This window comes from Alligator mississippiensis, chromosome 1 (assembly GCF_030867095.1).
Source record: "Alligator mississippiensis isolate rAllMis1 chromosome 1, rAllMis1, whole genome shotgun sequence".
Taxonomy (NCBI): Eukaryota; Metazoa; Chordata; order Crocodylia; family Alligatoridae; genus Alligator; species Alligator mississippiensis.
The window spans coordinates 136,330,408-136,350,470 of NC_081824.1; the positions used below are offsets into that span (position 1 = coordinate 136,330,408).

The window sequence follows — 20,063 nt, forward strand, 5'->3', positions numbered from 1 at the left end:
CCCTGGCCATGGATGGGAAAACACAGTTACAGTGAAGAGAAGTTACTTGGCCAGGAGCTCACAGCAAGGATTAGAAGAAATGCAAGGCATAAGGGGGCAAGGCACAAGATTTAGAGCTTGTGACTAGTGAGTTTTAAGCCTATACCTGATACTGCTTCCATGCATATCTGGTTCATTATATTTACTTATAAAGTACTGTGAAGAAGAAAAGTCCTTATCTATAATCTGGCATATCAGAAGATATAACGTGTCCTGATTAATCAGGGTCCTATACTTCAAGAGTGAGACATGTGGGTACTGGCAGACCCATATAATAGCTCCATATTTAGCTAATTCCTAAAATAGATTCTAGTTCAGTAGATACTGCTCAGTATATATTCACTCAGCTTCAGATTTACACACCTCTGAGCTCTGCTGCACTCTTCTTCTATAATTCATATTATTATGGCATGCAATTATTTTGGGCAGAGGGCCATTTACTGAGTTTTAGCAAGGTGCTGAGGACCGCATAGGTAGCCCCACCCCTTGACAGGTTCCCCACCCCCTGATGGCCACTTTGTGACTAGAAGTCCTGCCCTCTAACCCCTGACCTCTGCCACTAAAATCCCTCCCCATGTCCCTGGAAGTACTCCTTTCAGCAAGGGGTTTTGCCATCTTGGAACCAGAAAAATACCAAATTATATTCTAAAAATCAAACATCTACAACATTTATTAATTTGATTTCAAAAAATATTTTTGTCCTGATTTACATATGTTTGTGTAGTGTACACAGAGGTGATAGCACAATAGCTTAAAATGAAGTCTTACTCTTGTATATTGGGGTGGTTAAAGGCTTGTGGGGGGGCTGAGGGTGTGTGGGTATGTGGGGGTGGTGGAGGGTGTGGGTGTGTGCTGGAGGTTGTAGGGTGAGGGAGCAGTGAGGGAGCATGTGGGTGTGTGGGGGCTCTGTGAGGGGGTGTGGGTGTGGGGGTCTGTGTGTATGGCAGTGCAAGGGGATGTGTGGGTGTATGTGTATGGTGGGGTGTGTGGGACTCACCATATGAACACACACACACACACTGTCCCTCCCACCATACACACTCTGTCCCTCCCTCCCTCATTGCACACATACTCTGTCCCTCCCTCGTTGCTCTCCCTCCCTCCCTCACTGCATGGACGTGAGCACACACACACCCTCCTGTTCCTGGCCCCGGGGTACCAGCGCAGACCCCATGCTCCTGTGGTCTGGCTATGCAGTTGGGTGCCACATGGTGTTGGAGTGGCCAGCGGGCGGGCAGGGAAGTGGTGAAAGTGGCAGCGGGGGTGGGGTTGGGAGGAATGGGAGTGAGCAGGCATGCATGAGCACAACGAAGCCTGGGCAGGAGCACAGGGCCCATGCTGATGTCCCCAACCAGCGCCAGTAAGGCCTAAGGCGGGGCAGCAGGAGCATGGGAGCTGGGCTGGGTTGCACCACCAGTAAGAGCGGGGAGCCAGCCTGGCTCCAGAGCCCCTGCTGGCCTGGGCCCCACACTCCTGCTGGCCCCAGGACACTGACACGGGTCCCGCTCTCTTGCCCAGCTGTTGCTGTGCTCCTGCCCACCTGCTGCTGCTACTACCCCCCACCTGTGGCCACTTTCAGAGCTTCCCTGCCTGCCCACTGGGTGCTCCTGTACCATATGGCTCCCAGCTGCATGGCCGGACCACAGGACTCAGCAGAAGCCAGCCTGGCCTGGCCCCGAGGGCTGGAACAATCCCTGCGGTCCTCCCCTGCCTCCCTCCACCTGACTCTTACTTGAATTTCTCTCCGGCATAGGGAGGCAGGAACAGCTTCAGGGTCCCAGGCCAGAAGGCTCTACTAGCCAGAGGCTTCTGGGTGGTGGGGTGGGGCTAGGCAGGCCTGCCTGCTGGGTCCTGCTGGCTTCCCCTGTGTCCAACTGCCCCTAGCTCCTGTCATCTTTGACAGGAAGCCAGGAGCAGATAAATTTTAATTTTCTAAATGTTTAGGAGCCCCACAGGCTGGATAGAATGGCCTGGCAGGCCAGATCTAGCCCACGGGCCATATTTTGCCTGCCTCTGAACTATATGGTTCAATTTTATTCAAGAAAACAAAAATTGTATATTTTCTCATTTCTATAACTTTAGCACAGTTGTTCTCCTTGTTTTTTATGGCAGCCTTTCAAATATTTGAAAACTGCTATCATGTGCCCTGCCCCCTCCCAATCTTACTCGCCTTTTCTCAAAGCAAATTTGCCTTGTCCTCTCAACTTTTTCTTGTATGGCTTGTTTTTCAAATCCTATACCATATTTTTTCCAACCTCTGGACCCTCTCCAACTTCTCCACGTCCTTCTTAAAATGTGAAGCCCAGAACTGCACACAATACTCTAGATAAGGCCTAAGCTGTGGTGAGTCATATTGTACCAAGACCACTTCCTCTGAAGTTTTTAATCACCTTCATATTCTCAATCAATCCCTCCTTACTGGCTAGAACAAGATTCAAGCTAGATGATCTCCTGTATTGCACTGAAGTACAATAGTACAAGGACTACTCAACCTGCCTTGACACACAAATACCCCCAGTTAATATGAAATTAAAATAAAGTTAAACCCATTCAACCCTATGTTAATTGCTTACCCAAAAGCCTAGGAGAAAGGTGAGCTTTACCACATGCCCACAGATAAAGCTAGGCTGACAGGGTGATGGTTTGGGGGGTGGGGGGTGTCCATCTAAAGCGTGCCAAAGACCTGTAAAAATCTCTGAAGGCATTTAGGGAGCTAAACTCATGGGACAAGGTTATTGTGGATAATAAATATTTGCTGAAATGGTTATTTCTCTGCTTCTTTATGATTTTGCTGATATGCAATATGTGTCAGTGAGCTAAATTCAATCTTAATGAAGCTTTTGGTACAAGTTTTAATTCTGCAGTGCTGCAAAAGTTATAGGGGACAGAGATAAGTAAAATGAAGTTTATCGCAGTAATAGCAAATCTCACCTCAAAATACTTCTGTGTCTTTTCAGTCAGCAAACTGACTGGATAAAAATTCTAGAAAGAGGACAATATTTTGGGTTCCATATCATAACATGTGAAAACAATAGGTTTTATCCCATCACATCATTGTGTTCTTGCATGTCAGAACTCCAAGATCTATCTTCATTTTACTATCCATCAGTGGAATTGTTTTAAAACAAAACAACTCTGCTGTCTTTACTAGCAAAGACAGTTCAGCAGAGTCAAGTTATACCCACATTTTCATTTACTTACATCCTTTACTTTTGGTAAGGGAGGTGGAGGTAAGAAAAAACGAAGATCAATATCCTGGGACCGAGCCAAACCAATAGCAGTCCTCTGATCACAGGCTTGGGCAGCTGTTCTATACTGATAATCTGTAGCAAGAGAACCTCAAATGTTAGGGTCAAACCTAGCCTTGAAAATTTTAGTGAATTTTAGCTGTGGTACTTCAGAAATATACATACTAACAGAAAATCATTACTTCAATCCACATAAATAAACCATAAGGTTTCCATGACTCTGAGTCACAAAATCCAAAGGGGAAAAATAAATAGTTGGCAGATCAACATTAAACTGGAATGACATTTTAACTGCAGGGTATTAATTAATCTTTTAGGCCAATGTTTGTCACTGTAATAAAGGACTTTAGATACCTGTCAATCATGTGTGAGAGCAGGTGTCTAGAGTTAAAGGAAAACAAAAATTATGAATCAAGACTATGCCTATACCCAGCCCTGTACTCTAGATACAGACAAAGCTTTTAAAGATATTTTAATGTTATACTACAGAGAATATATATTAAAAAAAACATGGTGGTATAGATTCACATGCTTTAAAGACTTATATCAATGCCTAGATTAATAGATTCATAGATTCATAGTCTATCTATGCCTAATCTTAAATGTCACAGAAACAATGCTTCAATAGATTATTAAGGCTGTAAGAAAATGAAAGAATTAAGCTTGGCTGTATATGCTACTGTCCTTATTTACAGGATCATACATTTTTTCCCCTTGGGACCCTCATCTCATTCAATGCACAGGAATGATCTTTTCTAAGGATGAATCAGAACTGTATAGCCAATTATGCAGAACTTTGTTTGTAGGACTCTTGTTTTCTCATCTGTAAAGTGGGGATAAAATGGGGGATAATACCAACCTCATATTTCACTGAAATGGCAGTGAATACCATTAATGTTTTTGAGATACTAAGATGCTACAATGATGGGCACCATGGGTGGGGGGAGGGGCAGGGAAGGGGGAACCAGGATTTGAACACTATGCTGGAAAAGAAAGGGAAACGAGTTCTGAACAGCTTCTTGTTAACTGAGCAGTGATCATCCCAGGAGACAGAAGTCCTGGAGAAAAACAGCATGAGATCACTGAATTAAAGACAGTGTCTGAAGTCATACATGCCAGGGGATCAAATTAAGGTAGTACAAGCATCCTTGCTTCTGGCACATGATCTCCTAACTTCTCAGCATTTCACTTTCCAAACTTATTGTGCAATTTTTATGCAGTTTCTCAGAATTTTCAAAAAACACACAGGAGATAACAGAAATTTCCTCATAAGGCATCATATTGGCAACTACCTGGTTACCAGGACTGAAATCTGAGATCTTCACACAGACCTCTACCACCAGAGATAACATAACAATAAATAGAATATCACTCTCCATATGTGCCAGCTGCAGGCAAAGAGGAAACAAACACTTGGCCAGTGGGTTTGACACAAATATGCTGACAGCAAGGGAAGTATGAGCCTCAAAAATCATGGGTTTTATTCTAGACTCTGGAGGCAAGAGTACCTCAATGTGCCCAAACCCTTCTCCTTGTCCTCGCCCCACCCCTCCAAGCCTGATCTTTTCTTCCCCATCCCCTTCAACCTCTTCCTGTCCCAGTTCTGTCTTCTCCACCCTTGTGGTTCTTCCTCCCTACCCCACTCTCCTTATCTACCCAGCTCCAACCTTCTCACTTTGGGCTTCTTATTCCAGCCCCAATCTCTTGGCCTAGCTAATACAGTCTTCTTATCTCAGTCTCAGTTTTCAGTCTCCTTTCCAATCTCCTTTCCAGCTAGTCTCAGAGCCCCCTCCTTGTTTGTTATCTGAAACTGTAGTATCTCCCCTCCTTTAAACCTGCAGTTGGCACCCTTCCCTAGTTTTTCTTTCACTGGTTCCAGATGCAGTCTTCCTCCATGAATTTCTATACATCAGCTTCAGTCTCCCCAAAACCCCTTCCCAGCAGTTTCCTGCAGTCTCCCATTACCCTTTCTCCGGTCCTAGTTTCTTTGTTCAGCCAATGCCAGTTCTAACCCAGCGCCCTGGTTTCTCAGCAAATCAGTTCTTCTTCCTTCACACAAGCTGTTCCCCTAGATTTGGGCTGGGCACTTTTACATATGTTCCCAGGGTGGAGGGGGAGGCGCTTTTATTAGAGCGGCTCTGAGAGCCACTCTAATTAAAGTGCTGCCGCATCTCATGTGTTGGCATCCCTGCACTTAAAAATGGCGACGGGGATGTTCGACAAGCTTTAGTTCAAGTGCCCCCACCAGCATTTTTAAGCATGGAGACACTGATACACAAGATGCAGGAGGATGCTGGAGCACGGTAATTGCCACGCTCCAACAGACTCAAGTCTGCTCCAACACACTCCAACAAGTCAGAACAGCCTCTGCACTCATGTATAGGCGCTCTTTGATTCCTATTCTCAGACTCCTTGTCCAACCAGACCCACACCCTCCCCTCCCCTTCTCTGATCTCAGTGCACCCAACTCTGTTTCTATGACTGGCTCCTAATCCTTCCACAACCAAGATAAATAAAAACAGGTGAGATTTTTCATTTTAAAGAGATCTTGTATTTTAAAATCCTAATCAGATTTTCAAAATTAATACCCTTTCCTTGCTATTCCATGCCTGACTGTACAGGCCTAGTCTTTAAGGCCATACTGCAAGAAAAAAAGCCACAAAAAACAGAACTCCTGTAATTCTACACCCAGAAGAAAAAATTTCAGAGTGGAACTGCTGGACGCAAGTATTCATTTTAGCACTGCTGTAGTGGCACAGAATAAACTGGTAGCTGTCACACAATTCTACCACTATTAATAGAAAAATAAACCTTGTCAAGGCAGAGTATTTCAAAATCCTCATTTTAAATGTAAGTTCATAATAAAGAAGCTAAATAACAGAACTTAGCTCTCATTGTGAAAAGAGTAAGCACAAAAAAAAAGCTTCCCTCCACACAGAGAATGTCAGCACTTATAATAAACTGCTGGGAGCTATAATTTATAACAGGAACACAAGCCAAGCTGGCATAATTAAAATAAATCTTCCATTTTTTTCAGGTGTGGGGGAGGTTTCTACCTCTTCTCTTAGCTCACACAAAAATAAAAAAGAAACACTATGGAATGAATGGCTTATGAATAATGGTACATTAAATCCCCTTGATTGAGTTTTCAAATCAAGCACAGATCAGTAGTTGTTACTAAACAACTGTTAAGTAGTTTTGAAAAATAAAGTTAGACGTCTCCATCCAATACCTAGCGGACATCTGCCACCATGACCAGTGAAACTGTTGACAATCCCTCCCCCAAAATGCCAAGGATTTCATGGATAGCAAAAGTATTCTGTAGGAGAGGAGGGGCTATAGGGCATTCCTGAGGAGTGGTGGCACAGCAGCTCCAGCCTGGGAGGCCGCTGTTGCAGCCCTAGTGTATCCCCCAGAATCCCTGCTGTACCACCCCTCAAAAATTAAGGGCATCTCATGTTCTTTCTATGGCTATTTTTTTGGACTTCAGATTTAAACAACAGACAAAAGTTATAGGCATACTTATAGGCTAACTCTATATTCACTACTTCTGCCACCAGACAGCAGCCATCATAGCACATACATTCTATCTGCTTCTGGTGCTTCCACTGAGCAGCTATACTCCCAAAGCATGCAGTGCACTCAGAAAAGGCTCCAGCTATTGAATGCAACATGGTGGCAGGGGCCTTACTGCACTTGGCACAGGCAGAGTAACACTTTTGGCAGAGCAGAGAATTCTGTCATTGCAGAGGGGTTCGTGTGAATGCATTCAGAGTTTGTTGTTGTGGCATCTTCCTGGGCCGAATCAGCCATGCACTTAGCCCTGCTTCAGGGCTGGGCCAGGCCCAGCCCTGCATGGCACCAGTGCCACTGGTAGGAGGGGGAAGGATGCTGTGCACCCAGCGAAGGCTGCCCAGCTGGGACCAGACCCCTCCTTCCCTCAGGATTGGCTAAGGAGGGCCACCAGCAGTCTAACACCTGTGCAGCACCAGGCACATGGTGAAGACATAAGGGGCTGGGCCCGGGGCTGGGGCCTTTCTTGCCAGAGGTCACTAAACTAGGTAAGTGCTATTGATTAACCATTTAGCTGATATAATTAGAGGAAGTGTGGCGGAGCACCAGTGAGGTGCTCACCACTGAAGGGCTATCACAGGCTCTGGGGGAGCCCGTTTTGGGGGAGCAGAAAGGAAAAGCCTTCTCTGGCAAGTATTTTAAGGGGGAATGGGGGTGTCAGAGCATCTAAAGCGTTCTGGCACTTTAAGACCTAGGTCAGGCAGCAGGCAGGTTAAGCACAGCCCTGATGAGCAGCCATTTTAAGTCCTAGGCCAGCAGGGCTGGAGGCAGCAGTTGCTGCTTGATGCCATGAAATTGCTATCTCCCGGTGGAGCTGCTGCTCTGGGGACAACCTGGAGGTAAGGGCAGGAGCTAGGGGGTTGGCAAGGAGGCTCCTGGCCCTGGGCATGACCTAAAACTTCACCCTGCTGGGGAAGGAAGGCCTGGTAGGACTGCTGCTGGCGCAGCAGCCCCATTCAAATACCAGGACTGCTCACCTCCCCGGTGAAAGGTGGATGGGGTGCTTTAATAACCCCAAGCCCTGCCTTTGGGTGGGTCACTTAACATTGGACAGAGAGACAGGGCCATTTACGGCCACCTGAGCCCGGCGGGTACAAGACCCCAGACAGTGGGTGGTGGAGCCAGGGCCAGGCATGCTCACAAGTGGCACCTGAGCTCAGTGGGGTGCAAGACCCTGTAGCGAGGGTAGTAGGGGCCAGGCACGCCTGGGCAAGGGACACCTGAGCCATTTGGGTGAAGACCCTGTGAGTTCCAGGAAGGGGTGAGAAGAGGGGTGAGAGTTGGTAGGCCCGGTGTGTGCCTCCAGACAGAAGGCTGGGTGCTAGGCCAAGGGAGATAGGTCTGGTGTGTGCCTCCAGATGAGAGGCCTGGGTGCTGGGGTGAGGAAGTCGAGGCCTGGAGATCAAAAAAAAGTGGGGTGAAAAAGTTGAGGCCCTGAGGAGAAGGTCCAGCATGGTCCAGGTAAGCCTTAGGGAGCCTGAGGCCGCAAGTGGGCCTGAGACCAATAGAAGCGGCAGAGTGGGAGCTGCCAATAAGAAAAGGGGTGAGTCAACAGACCCTGACTGGGAACAGCTGGGGTGTAATACCGGGCATGAGACCAGGGGTGGAGTCGTCCTGGTGTTTTGGTGAATCGCTCAGTCCTATTCAGGTGAGGACTGCAGGAGAGGTCCAAAAGACTGTGCCAAGTCTGACCAAAGGGTGGAGAGTGAAGCTGAGGAACTCTATGAGTAGGGCGCTGGTGGTATGAGTGTGGCCCTGAAGAGGGCAGCATGATAGAGACCGGGTGAGAGCTGGTGGAGTGAGAGAGGGGTGGTGTGTGTGGCCTGTAACAGGGCAGAATGGAAGAGGCTCAACACTATACCGAGTTGGGCCTGGCCTCAGGCAGGGACACTGCACAGCTGTGAGAACCATCAGCGAGGCATGGGACACGTAGGGGAGATTGGAGCATGTATTTTGGCCCTCTAACATAAGGGCCCTCCCGCTTATGTAACAACATAATTAATATACAATAAGGCATGGCAGGAGAGATGGGTGGGCTGGGTGCTCAGAGACAGGTGGAAGACCAGTAGCACTGTGACAGGTGAGAACTCCCTGACCAGTCACAGGAAGTTAAACAGAACATTTTTTTTAACAATATTTACACAAGTAGGTTCCACATTACCAACCTCAGCAAAATACTACTAGCAGCTCACCTGCTGTTGCAGGCACAAGCTACAGTGCTCAGCCAACAGCTATGGTTGAGAGAATTAACACAGGAGCCTGCAATCTTGGTATGCATGGTTCTCCAGGCTTGCTTCTTTTCCAGCAAAGAAAACAGCTTCCCCACTTAAAACACACATGCCAATTTTGGAAGGAAAGTTACATAGTGTGGAATCAGAAAAAATATATGCCTTCAACTTTGATTATTTTAGTTATAAGATGACATAACCGCTTTGTGTAGAATTGCTGGCTCTGTACAGTAGAACAGATAAGGGCAAGTGTTTGTTTTTTGTAACTCTTCTGCAACTGCTTCGCTCACCGCGGCCTTGAAGGTAGCAAAAAAAAGTATGTACAAAGTAGATTTCCAGGTGCAAGAAGGAGGTTTGTGAACTAACCTCGCCTCCCCCATAATTCCCATCCTGATTACAGCAAAGAAATAATGAAGTAATATTATAGCCGCTTTTCATGCTAATTTCACTATATGATCACGTGAGTTGTAAGCGACTGTTAAAAAGTATATAAGCCTCCTGATTTTGCTCTTGGGGGGGGACCCCTTCCAAGTGCTTGGGAAATCCATGTCACTTTGGAACTCCCCCTACAGCTGCAGTTTCTTTTGAATAAAAGCTTCTGCTGACCTGACCCAAAAGTACTGTGTGTGTGTTTCCACGACAGTTCCTGGTGCCGTGACTTGGATCCAGAACACAGGCTGAGGAAGGAGGACCGCAGGCTACCCCCCCCCCCGAACCCTGAGGCGCCAAACTTGAGAGATAAAAGACCTAATTCAAAATCTTATTGGGGTTTTGGAGGAGGACTGCCTGTAGGCTCCCAACTTGGCCGTGGTAACTGGATCTGAACCTTGTTAAAACAGGTCAGTCTGAACCTTACTGCCGGCTAAAATTTTCTGTCTGGTAAAGGATCCCATTTTGTGTCTGGTAACGTACGTTTTAGGGAGAAACTGTTTGAGACACCTTCATCCAACAGCACATCGGGCTTATAGTTAATTAACTAAGGCGGTGTGGGGTAGGAGGTCTGGCTGACTAAATAAATGTGCATGTGTGTGTATTTAGAAATATGAGCCACTGACCAGGACTGAGACTACAGTTGGGCTCAGCCGCCCCAATTCTGCCTGACAGGGCAGTTTTGAAAGCAAGGGGGCCCAACTGGAACCTCCTGACCCAGTGAACAGGGCTTATTGAATGAATGTGTGTGTGTATTTAGAAATATGAGCCACTGACCAGGACTGAGACTACGGTTGGGTTCAGCCGCCCCAATTCTGCCTGACAGGGCAGTTTTAAAAGCAAGGGGACCCAACTGGAACCTCGTGACCCAGTGGACAGGGCATCTGAGTGATTTTGTCTTTTCCAAACCCCTTGTCCCAGTAGCTTCTGCCGAAAGCAGGAGTGAAAGGATCCCTCTAGTGTTTCCCGCCCCATTTCCATTTTATGAGCCGGTGTCGGGTCAGAAGCCTTTTGTCTGGGCAGTAAAAAACTGCGGGGCAAGGCACTGAGCGGCCCGGACATCCTAAATAAGCCTCTCCTACGTCTCCCTGTGTGACTAAAAATGAAAACAAGTCAGTCTAAACAGGTTCCTGTCCCCCCTAAGGGGACTCCGGCATACTTTATGTACACACACTATTCTCCCGAGACTTGCAAATACCTGGATAAGTGGAACTGGTATACTAGGGATGATCCTGTAAAACATTTTCCACAGAAAGAAACATTTGATCAGGATAAAATAGTACACTTGAGAGGGGCATTAGAGTCCCGTGGATCCAAAACACCACAAAACCCATGGGACGCGTTCTTTTATTGGTATGATAAAATGTCCAAAAGGCGGACAGAATCTCAAACTAGGAGCCTAAAAGACTCTCAAAAAAAATTAAAACAGCAGTTAAAAGCTGTTCGGAAAAAATTGGCTGCTCCCCCAAATTACACGCTGGCCACCGCTCCGATGTATCCAGCATTGCCCGGGGTGCCCCCACCACCGGAGCCAGCAGAGGATATCCTTGACCTTTGTTCGAACCCTGCTCTCCTGGGACTCCCACATCAACAACAACCGGTTCAACATCAGGCTGCAGCCCAGGCTAGTGACCCATTAGCTGAAGCTCCTTCAATAAATCCATCCACGGAGCTTAATAGTCCGGACTCATCCACCATATCTGCCACTCAATCATCACCAGTGTGACAATTTACTCCTGGGTCACAACCCACCACAGGTGTATTTAAAAAAATGAAAATAGGCATAAAAAGATCTCCCATCAATCTGAGATCCCGAACTGCACAAGTTTACCCCCTAAGACAAATGCCAGGCATTGGCACTGATGGACAAAATATAGTAACTGTGCATGCACCCTGGACTCCAGGTGATCTCTACAATTTAACTCAAAAGTTCCCAAAAATCAGAGAAGACCCAGAAAAATTTCAGGAAGAATTACAGACTGTTATAAATTGTTATAATCCAACATGGGCTGACATTAATCAGCTCATGCGATCCATTTTGCCCAAGAAAACTATGCTACGTCTATACGCTGCCTATACTTGGCCAGATCAAAACCCAGGGATTGGCCAAGACTTTATTGACAAGAGAAATGCTTTGGTTCAGGCAGTTCTCACAATTTGCCCAAAAAAGGCAGACTGGACCAAAATAAATACCTGTAAACAAAACAAAAATAAACACCCCAGTGACTATTTAGAACGGTTCAAACAGGCATTTAAACGATACTCAGGAATGGATAACCCAGTCGGAAATGCTAAACAAGCAATAGTGGCAGCATTCGTCCAGGGACTTAACCCTAAATTTGCTGAGAAAATTCAAACAGTAATTATTGGCTGGGAAACTAAAGATTTGACCGAAGTCCTTGCTGCGGCTAACCATTTTCATAACAAATTAAAACAGTCTAAAGACAGTGCCAAGTTTAAGTTAATGGCCTTACAGATTTCTCAGTTGCAGGGTCCAGGTAGAGAAAGGGGACAAGGACGGGAAAGGGGAGGCCCGGGTAGATTCAGGAAAAGAGATAGATCCTTGAGCCCACAAAACCCAGGCTATGGGAACCAATGTCATTATTGCAAGCAAGAAGGACATTGGAAATCAGAATGCCCCAACCGCCCCGGCCAAGGACCCAGACCCCAGCCCCCACCTCCACTTCCTGTCAATTTTCCCAGTGTTAAATAGGACAGCCTGAGGGACAGTGACATCATTGCTCCTTTGCTTGCTACTGACCAATCTGGTCCATTTGTTAAATGCCTTATTTCTGATAAACCTGTCTCCTGTCTTGTCGACACCGGAGCGTCCCGCTCCACGCTAAAGGCTGCTGAGTTTCCTTTTCTACCTTATTCTCCTAAAACTATAAATGCTGTCGGTATAGGCGGACAACCTATCCCACATCCCGTCTCTGAACCTGTCTCCATCTCTATTGGCCCTTTGTCTAAAAATCATGCCTTTCTTCTTAGCCCCTGTGCACCTGTCAACCTTCTTGGTAAGGATTTGCTGTGTAAACTGGGATGCGTGATTTATTGTAGCCCAGATGGTGTTTACCTTGAGGTACCGGAACATAGGGAAACCGAGCTTGTGGCTTTGCTAACCCAGGAGTACTCTGATCCTGACACTTCCTACTTACAAGAGGAACTGTTGGCACGAGTACCTCCACAGCTGTGGTCCACCCATGCGAATGAAGTGGGGCACATGCTGAGTGCTGAACCAGTGCGTATCATCCTGAACCCTGCCAAGTCACTTCCTCGTGTCCCACAGTACCCCATCTCAAAGAAAGCTGAGAAAGGGATCAAGCCTGTCGTTTCCTCACTCCTTGAGCAAGGGATTATTGTCCCAATACGCTCCCCTTGCAACACACCTATCCTACCTGTCAAAAAACCTGGTAAAGATACATATCGCTTTGTGCAAGATCTTCGAGCTATAAATGCTGCTGTTTTACCCGCTTTCCCCGTGGTCCCTAACCCTGCCACTATTCTTTCCTATATCCCTTCAGATGCTACATATTTCACAGTAGTGGATCTTTGTTCTGCTTTTTTCTCTATCCCCGTTCATAAGGATAGCCAGTATCTGTTTACATTTACTTATCAGGAATTTCAATATACCTAGACAAGACTCCCTCAGGGATATACAGAGTCCCCAACCCTGTTTTCCCAGATCCTAAAAAAAGATTTGGATCTTATCACGTTCAAAGGGGGGTCCACCCTTGTTCAGTACGTTGATGATCTATTGTTAGCCTCACCCACTTTAGAGGCCTGTGAACAAAATACTTTGACACTCCACACAGCTTTAGCTCAGAAAGGCCACAAGGCCTCAAAATCTACATTATTTAGGACATGATATCTCAGCAGGAGAACGACACTTTTCCCCTAATAGAGTTAAAGCTATCCTCAACATTCCCAAACCTATGACTAGAAAACAGACGAGGGGATTCTTAGGTGCAACGGGTTATTATAGACAGTGGATCCTGGGTTATGCTGCTTTTGCAAAACGCTTGCAAGCATTCACTCATGATACCACCCCAGAACCCCTCCCTTGGACTCCTAAAGCCGAACAAGCATTTGTGGCCCTTAAGCAAGCCCTCACTCTTGCTCCCGCTCTTGGACTTCCTAATTATAAAAAACCCTTTACCTTGTTGTGTCATGAACGGGAAGAAATCGCTTTAGGAGTACTCACTCAGCTACATGGTGAAAAGCATCGCCCAATTGCATATTACAGCTCTGCCCTTGATCCCGTAGCTGCGGGACTTCCTCCTTGCCTCCGTTCAGTTGCAGCTGCTGCCTTGTTGGTTAAAAAGGCAGATTCTCTAGTTTTGGGACACTCTTTAACCGTTGCAGTTCCACATGCTGTGATGGCCCTTCTGCTCAAGGGCAAAACTCAGCACATTTCCAATTCCCATCTTACTAAATATAAAAAACTTCTACTGTCAGCTACAAATGTAACCTTAAATCGCTGTTCAATTCTAAATCCTGCGTCACTTCTGCCTATTGCCGCTGATGGTGAGCCTCATGATTACCTGTCTATCACAACTCAATTGTTAACCCCTCGAACTGACCTCAAGGACATTCTTATCCCAAACTCTGACCTTGTTTTGTTTGTTGATGGTTCCTGTCTTAAAAATGATGCAGGCAAATTAGTTGCGGGATATGCAATATACACTCAGTATGCTGTTTTAAAAGCCTATTCTTTACCCCAAGCTCGTTCTGCTCAAGTTGCTAAACTCATTGCTTTAACACGTGCTTGCATTCTTGCAAAAAATCAAACCACAACCATTTATACTGACTCTAAGTATGCTTTTGGTGTTGTTCATGATTTTGGACAAATCTGAAAACAAAGAGGGTTCCCCACTTCATCAGGGACCCAAATCAGTCATGGTTGTTATATAAAAGCGCTCTTAGAAGCTGTTCAATTGCCTCTTGCTATTGCTATTGTTAAATGTAAAGCTCATGAGAAACCCTTTGATGATGTCACACGAGGAAATGATCTGGCAGACCGTTCTGCCAGAAATGCAGCCCTTTCTGGCCCACAGGCTCCTAACTCTGTTTTTGTTTGTTTTTCAACAGACCAGTCTCCTTTGGCTAGCCTTTCAAGTCTGGCCCTTCTTCAAAATCAGGCCCCCCCCCCAAAAAAAAAATGACTGGCTGCGTGCAGGATGTTCACTGCACCCCGACTCTCTCTGGTGCTCCCCGGACGGCCACCTGGTGGCGCCTAGAGGGCTTTTACCACATCTTGCTCGTTTAACCCACTCTGTGGCCCATACGAGCAAAGGAGAAATGATTGCTACAGTACAAAGAAATTGGTTTGCCCCAAATTTTCCTTCCAGGGCACAACAGTACTATAGCTCCTGTCCCATCTGCTTAGCTCACAACATTGGGCAACGGATAAAAACGACACCCGCAGCCCATCCCCCTCCATGGGGACTGTTTATAAATCTACAAATTGATTTTGTGCAGCTACCTAAGTGCTGTTCTTATAAATACATTCTTGTTATTATTGATGTGTTCTCTGGATGGGTAAAAGCCTACCCATGCGTACATGCTGATTCCATCACTGTAACAAAAAAATTGCTCAAAAAATTCATCCCTAGATTTGGATTGCCCCTCACAATAGATAGTGACCGTGGCACCCATTTCACAGGACAGATAATAAAAAACATCTGCCAAGCACTCAACATACAGCAACACCTACACTATAGTTATCATCCACAATCAAGTGGTGCTATAGAACATAAAAACTCTGATTTAAAAACGCGCATTTCAAAGATTTGTGCTGAAACAGGCCTCAAATGGCCTGATGCACTGCCCATTGCTCTTATGCACATTAAAAACACTGTTAACAGAAAACATGGCCTAACCCCTTATGAAATACTCATGGCACGACCCATGAGGATGCCAGCTACACCACCTGTTGCCCCTCACCAAACAGACCTACAATTAACTGATGAAACTGTACTAAATTATTGCAAGGCATTAATAAAGTATGCCAGGTCTGTTCATTCACAGGTCCAAGAAGCCTTACCTCAACCACCGGATGTTCCCTGTCACAACCTCGAACCAGGGGATTGGATCTACATAAAGGTCTATCAACAAAAAAACGCACTTCAACCCAAATAAAAAAAACCTTTCCAGATACTTCTGACCACTAATTCTGCTGTTCGTTGCGAAAGTCACCAAACATAAACTCACGCCTCACACTACAAAAAGATATCACCTCCATTAGACCCCAAAACAGCTGTATTCCAACCAAGGTTGGAATCTTTCCCTGAGGCCAAAGACAAAGACCCTCAGGACCTCACTCAGACAAGTGAGAAACATCAAGATACAAGTGCTAATAACCTCTCCCCTACACCCAACACCTCAGCCCAGCCAGATTCATCAGTTAAAAAACAAAGATATCATCTTCGGCCTCAAAAAAAATAAATGCTCCCATTCAAAAAATCACCACCTCGATCAAGACCAAGAGCCGACATTATCAGTCCTTTAGATAACGTGAGCCCAGAGGACAAAAAAAGACTTTGGCTGCCATCCTGGGTTTGGCTGATAGTGTTCTTTTTCTTACTGGTGCTGGTTATGTTTGTTATTAAGATTCTTTGTCCCTCCTGTATCTAAAAATGACACTGATATCCTTATATATCACACTTGGGTATCTCAATATCACCCAAGAGGGATAAAAAAAAAATTTATATTTACAGATCTCCCATGTGGTGGCTCAAGCTAAAAATAAAAGTGACTGCTAGATATGCTCTCACAGCCCAGCACACCTACACCAAAAAATCCCAATAATCAGAATACCAATATCCCTCCAACAATAAAAAACAATAAACGGCGGCTTCGTTAAACTCTACTCGTTAGCTGCCCATCGGTCCGCTCCTAAAAAATAGAGGGCCGCCCCTGCTAACTGGATAATCTCCCCAAAAATAGAGGCGCCTTTCTGTTACAGATCCAACAACACCAAAACTTATAATAAAGCCACACCTATAAGACACTACCCTCATTGCCTAACTACTCTAAATTATAGCCCTAATAACACCAATAAAATCCTGTTAGATAACATACCCTCTCTCAATTATACAAGATTCATGATCTACAACTTTTCTAAAAAACCTCATGTTGCTCTCATTACAAACAAATCAAAATTTTACATTAACTCCAATTTTACTTCTTATAATATATCTTGGTCCAACAAGATAACAGCTAAACGTGAACCGTCCTATACGATACATATCAATCAAAAGTGCCGGATAGGACACAACAACTGTCGAGATTTAAATACCCTTTCTGCCCCAGGCCTTTACTGACTCTACAAAAATAGGGCTCATAAAATCTTGCCCTAAAATTGGGTAGAGACATACACTCTTAGACGTGTTATCCCTGGTTTCAAACTACATAATACAATATATCTAAAACAAATAAAAAATTTCAACCATCACATAAAAAGGGCGGTTAACCCCTTAGCTACCAGAAACACAGGGTTCCATCGATTTATAAAAACCTTCATACTGTGGCTTAAAATAAAAAAATTAAAACTAGCCATAATTAACATTTCAGCCACAATAAAAGCTATAAAAAATGCCACTGCGGATACAATTCAGGCTCTACAGAAAGAGATCTCCCAGATCTCACAAATAACTATACAATACCACATAGCCCTAGATTACCTATTAATATCCCCCCAAAAAATATGTGCCTTAATAAACTCCACCTGTTGTGTCTATGTCAATCAGAACATGCAAATCAAAAGTAACATTCACAAAATCCAAAATCAGTTAAGGGTCCTACATCAAGTGGCCTCAAAAAATACTGACTCGGGTCTAAAAAAAATGTGGTCTTGGCTAACCTCCTGGCTCCCAGATTTCGGGGCCCTTGACAAAAAAATCCTATATAAAATATTGTTTGTCTTAATAGTTCTGATAATGTTCTATGTCTTAATACAGCTGATCCTCTGCTACATAAAAGCCAACAAAAAAAGCTTTAACAAGACAAAAAAACCCACAACAGAGTCTAAAATAATAATATTACAAAGATATAAACAGATTAAAAAAAAACATAAAAGGCTACATGATATAATAAAAAAACTCATAAAAATAAAAATTTAAGGCTAAAGTGAGACTAAATAGTCTCAAAGGGAGGGGCTGTGGAATCAGAAAAAATATATGCCTTAAACTTTGATTATTTTAGTTATAAGATGACATAACCGCTTTGTGTAGAATTGCTGGCTCTGTACAGTAGAACAGATAAGGGCAAGTGTTTGTTCTTTGTAACTCTTCTGCAACTGCTTCGCTCACCGTGGCCTTGAAGGTAGCAAAAAAAAGTATGTACAAAGTAGATTTCCAGGTGCAAGAAGGAGGTTTGTGAACTAACCTCACCTCCCCCATAATTCCCATCCTGATTACAACAAAAAAATAATAAAATAATATTATAGCCGCTTTTCATGCTAATTTCACTATATGATCACGTGAGTTATAAGCGACTGTTAAAAAATATATAAGCCTCCTGATTTTGCTCTTGGGAGGGACCCCTTCCAAGTTGCTTGAAAAATCCATGTCACTTTGGAACTCCCCCTACAGCTATAGTTTCTTTTAAATAAAAGCTTCTGCTGACCTGACCCAAAAATACTCTGTGTGTGTTTCCACGACAATAGTGTATGTGAGAAAATAAGGTATTTAACCTCCCTTCAACCATCATCCTTCTTTCATATAGGATTTAACAATGGATGTAGAGCAGCTAAATAAGATCTTGTCACATTTCAAGGCTAACCAGATTACCCCAACAGACATTACCATGCCAGTGACTGTTCCTTGCCAAATCTTGTACAGCTTGCAGTCTAACCATTTTGTCCTCTGATTGACTTCTCTTCAGGAGCAGCCATAAGGCACATTCATGCTCTTCTGCATCAAATGTACTGAAGTGTTCTTTACAAAAATATACCACACACAAAAATAATTCTGTTAACAATATCAGAAAGCATTTCTTACACTTTTATTTAAATAATAATAAACTTGATAACTACGTATAGAATAATAAATAATTTTAAACATTTTTAAGTAACAATCTTCTAAAGGTCCTAGATAAAATGCTTGCCATATTGAGATCAAGAGTAGTTCCTCTATTAATTTTAATGGTGCCCTGATTTCAATCCTTGTGTACAGATTTTGTACTTACATGGCATCTTTAATTTGAAGATCTCAAAATGCTTTATCAATATTATAGACTAGATCTTGAATGGGGTTTACCAACCATAACTGACATCAGCTTCAGTGGAAGATGGAAGTGACCTTAGGCAGACAAGGTTCCTTGAGTGAATTTGATATCTTTTATTAGACCAACCCAAATGGTTGGAGAATAGTTATTAAGTTCCCACCAATCTGGGACTTCGCTTCAATTTTCTCCAATGGCTGGGTTGCTGAAACAGCCTCTGCAATTCAGGACTGTCCCAGCCAATCCAGAACATATGGTCTTCCTACTTATGACAGGCATTGGTGGATCCTATTCTACCTAATATCTATCCACATATGCATCTGAGAAACAGAATAATATATGTATAAGTGGCATTTAATGCAACTTTTAGATCCTAAGTTGCCCTGTACTGGGTCAGTCAAGAGGGACAGATATGTGGGGCAAGCAAGGGCAGTCTGACTCTGTGAGTTCCTTAGCCTGACGGAGGGTTTTTGAACCCAAAAGCTTGCTTAATAACTATTCTCCAACCATTTGGGTTGGTCTAATAAAAGATATCAAATTCACTCAAGGAACCTTGTCTGCCTATGTCCTTAGACCAACACGGCTACAACCTAAACCCCTGCAACATGGAAGTGACCTTAGTCATTTAAGTCACAGCACCTTTGTAAGGTGCATATTACTATATCCATTCATCAGATGGGTAAATTAATGCAGATAGACAGCTACTTGCCTAAGATGCGACCTCAAATAGAGGGCACTAAACTCCTAAGTACTGACTCTGAGTTCTGTGCTCTAACAAACTTTATCATTAGACAAAGTTTGTGTCACTTTCAGTTGTAATCAGTAATCCTGCTGCAAAGTGTCACACACTTGTACCCAACTCCTAAAATGAACAAGTTTCCAGGACTTCGTATCCCAGTCTTGCTTTTGGCATCAGACAATTTTTAAGCTTCAATTCAAATCTCTACTGAAAAAAGAAAATTTCACCAGTATTTTTCTAATGGAAAGCCTTTTGCCTTCTATTTTAAAAAAATTGTTTGTAAAAGTGACATGGAACAGTATTAAATCACAGTCCTACTAGTGCCTTGAAACATGTAAGAATATGTAACTGTAAAGCAATAACTAGGTATACAAGAAAGATGTTTCTACTTTCAAAGGATAATAGAGCTGTACTTTGCTATGAAATTAGTATTAATCTCAGACAACCCAACATTTCCATTCTTTTAATACCTACCATTAAAAGGTCTCCGGAGAATTTTAGCTTCAGCTTGTAATACTTTCCTCACTGCTTTATGAAGTTCTTTTCTTGCCTGGTATGTGATTCCTAGGAAGACATTTAGAT

General features: G+C 44.1%; 1 protein-coding gene across 3 annotated transcripts in view; it reads right to left on the bottom strand.

Annotated features, from left to right (window-relative positions):
• Positions 1-20,063, bottom strand: part of SERAC1 (serine active site containing 1) — a 63,865-nt gene that overhangs the window by 26,215 nt on the left and 17,587 nt on the right. For all 3 annotated transcript variants that reach the window (XM_014596813.3, XM_019479761.2, XM_019479762.2), the window contains 3 exons: positions 19,956-20,045; positions 18,325-18,456; positions 3,241-3,362 (listed from right to left, as the gene is read on the bottom strand). In XM_014596813.3, the coding sequence (XP_014452299.1) occupies positions 3,241-3,362; positions 18,325-18,456; positions 19,956-20,045 (344 nt within the window). The remainder of the gene's footprint in view (positions 1-3,240; positions 3,363-18,324; positions 18,457-19,955; positions 20,046-20,063) is intronic.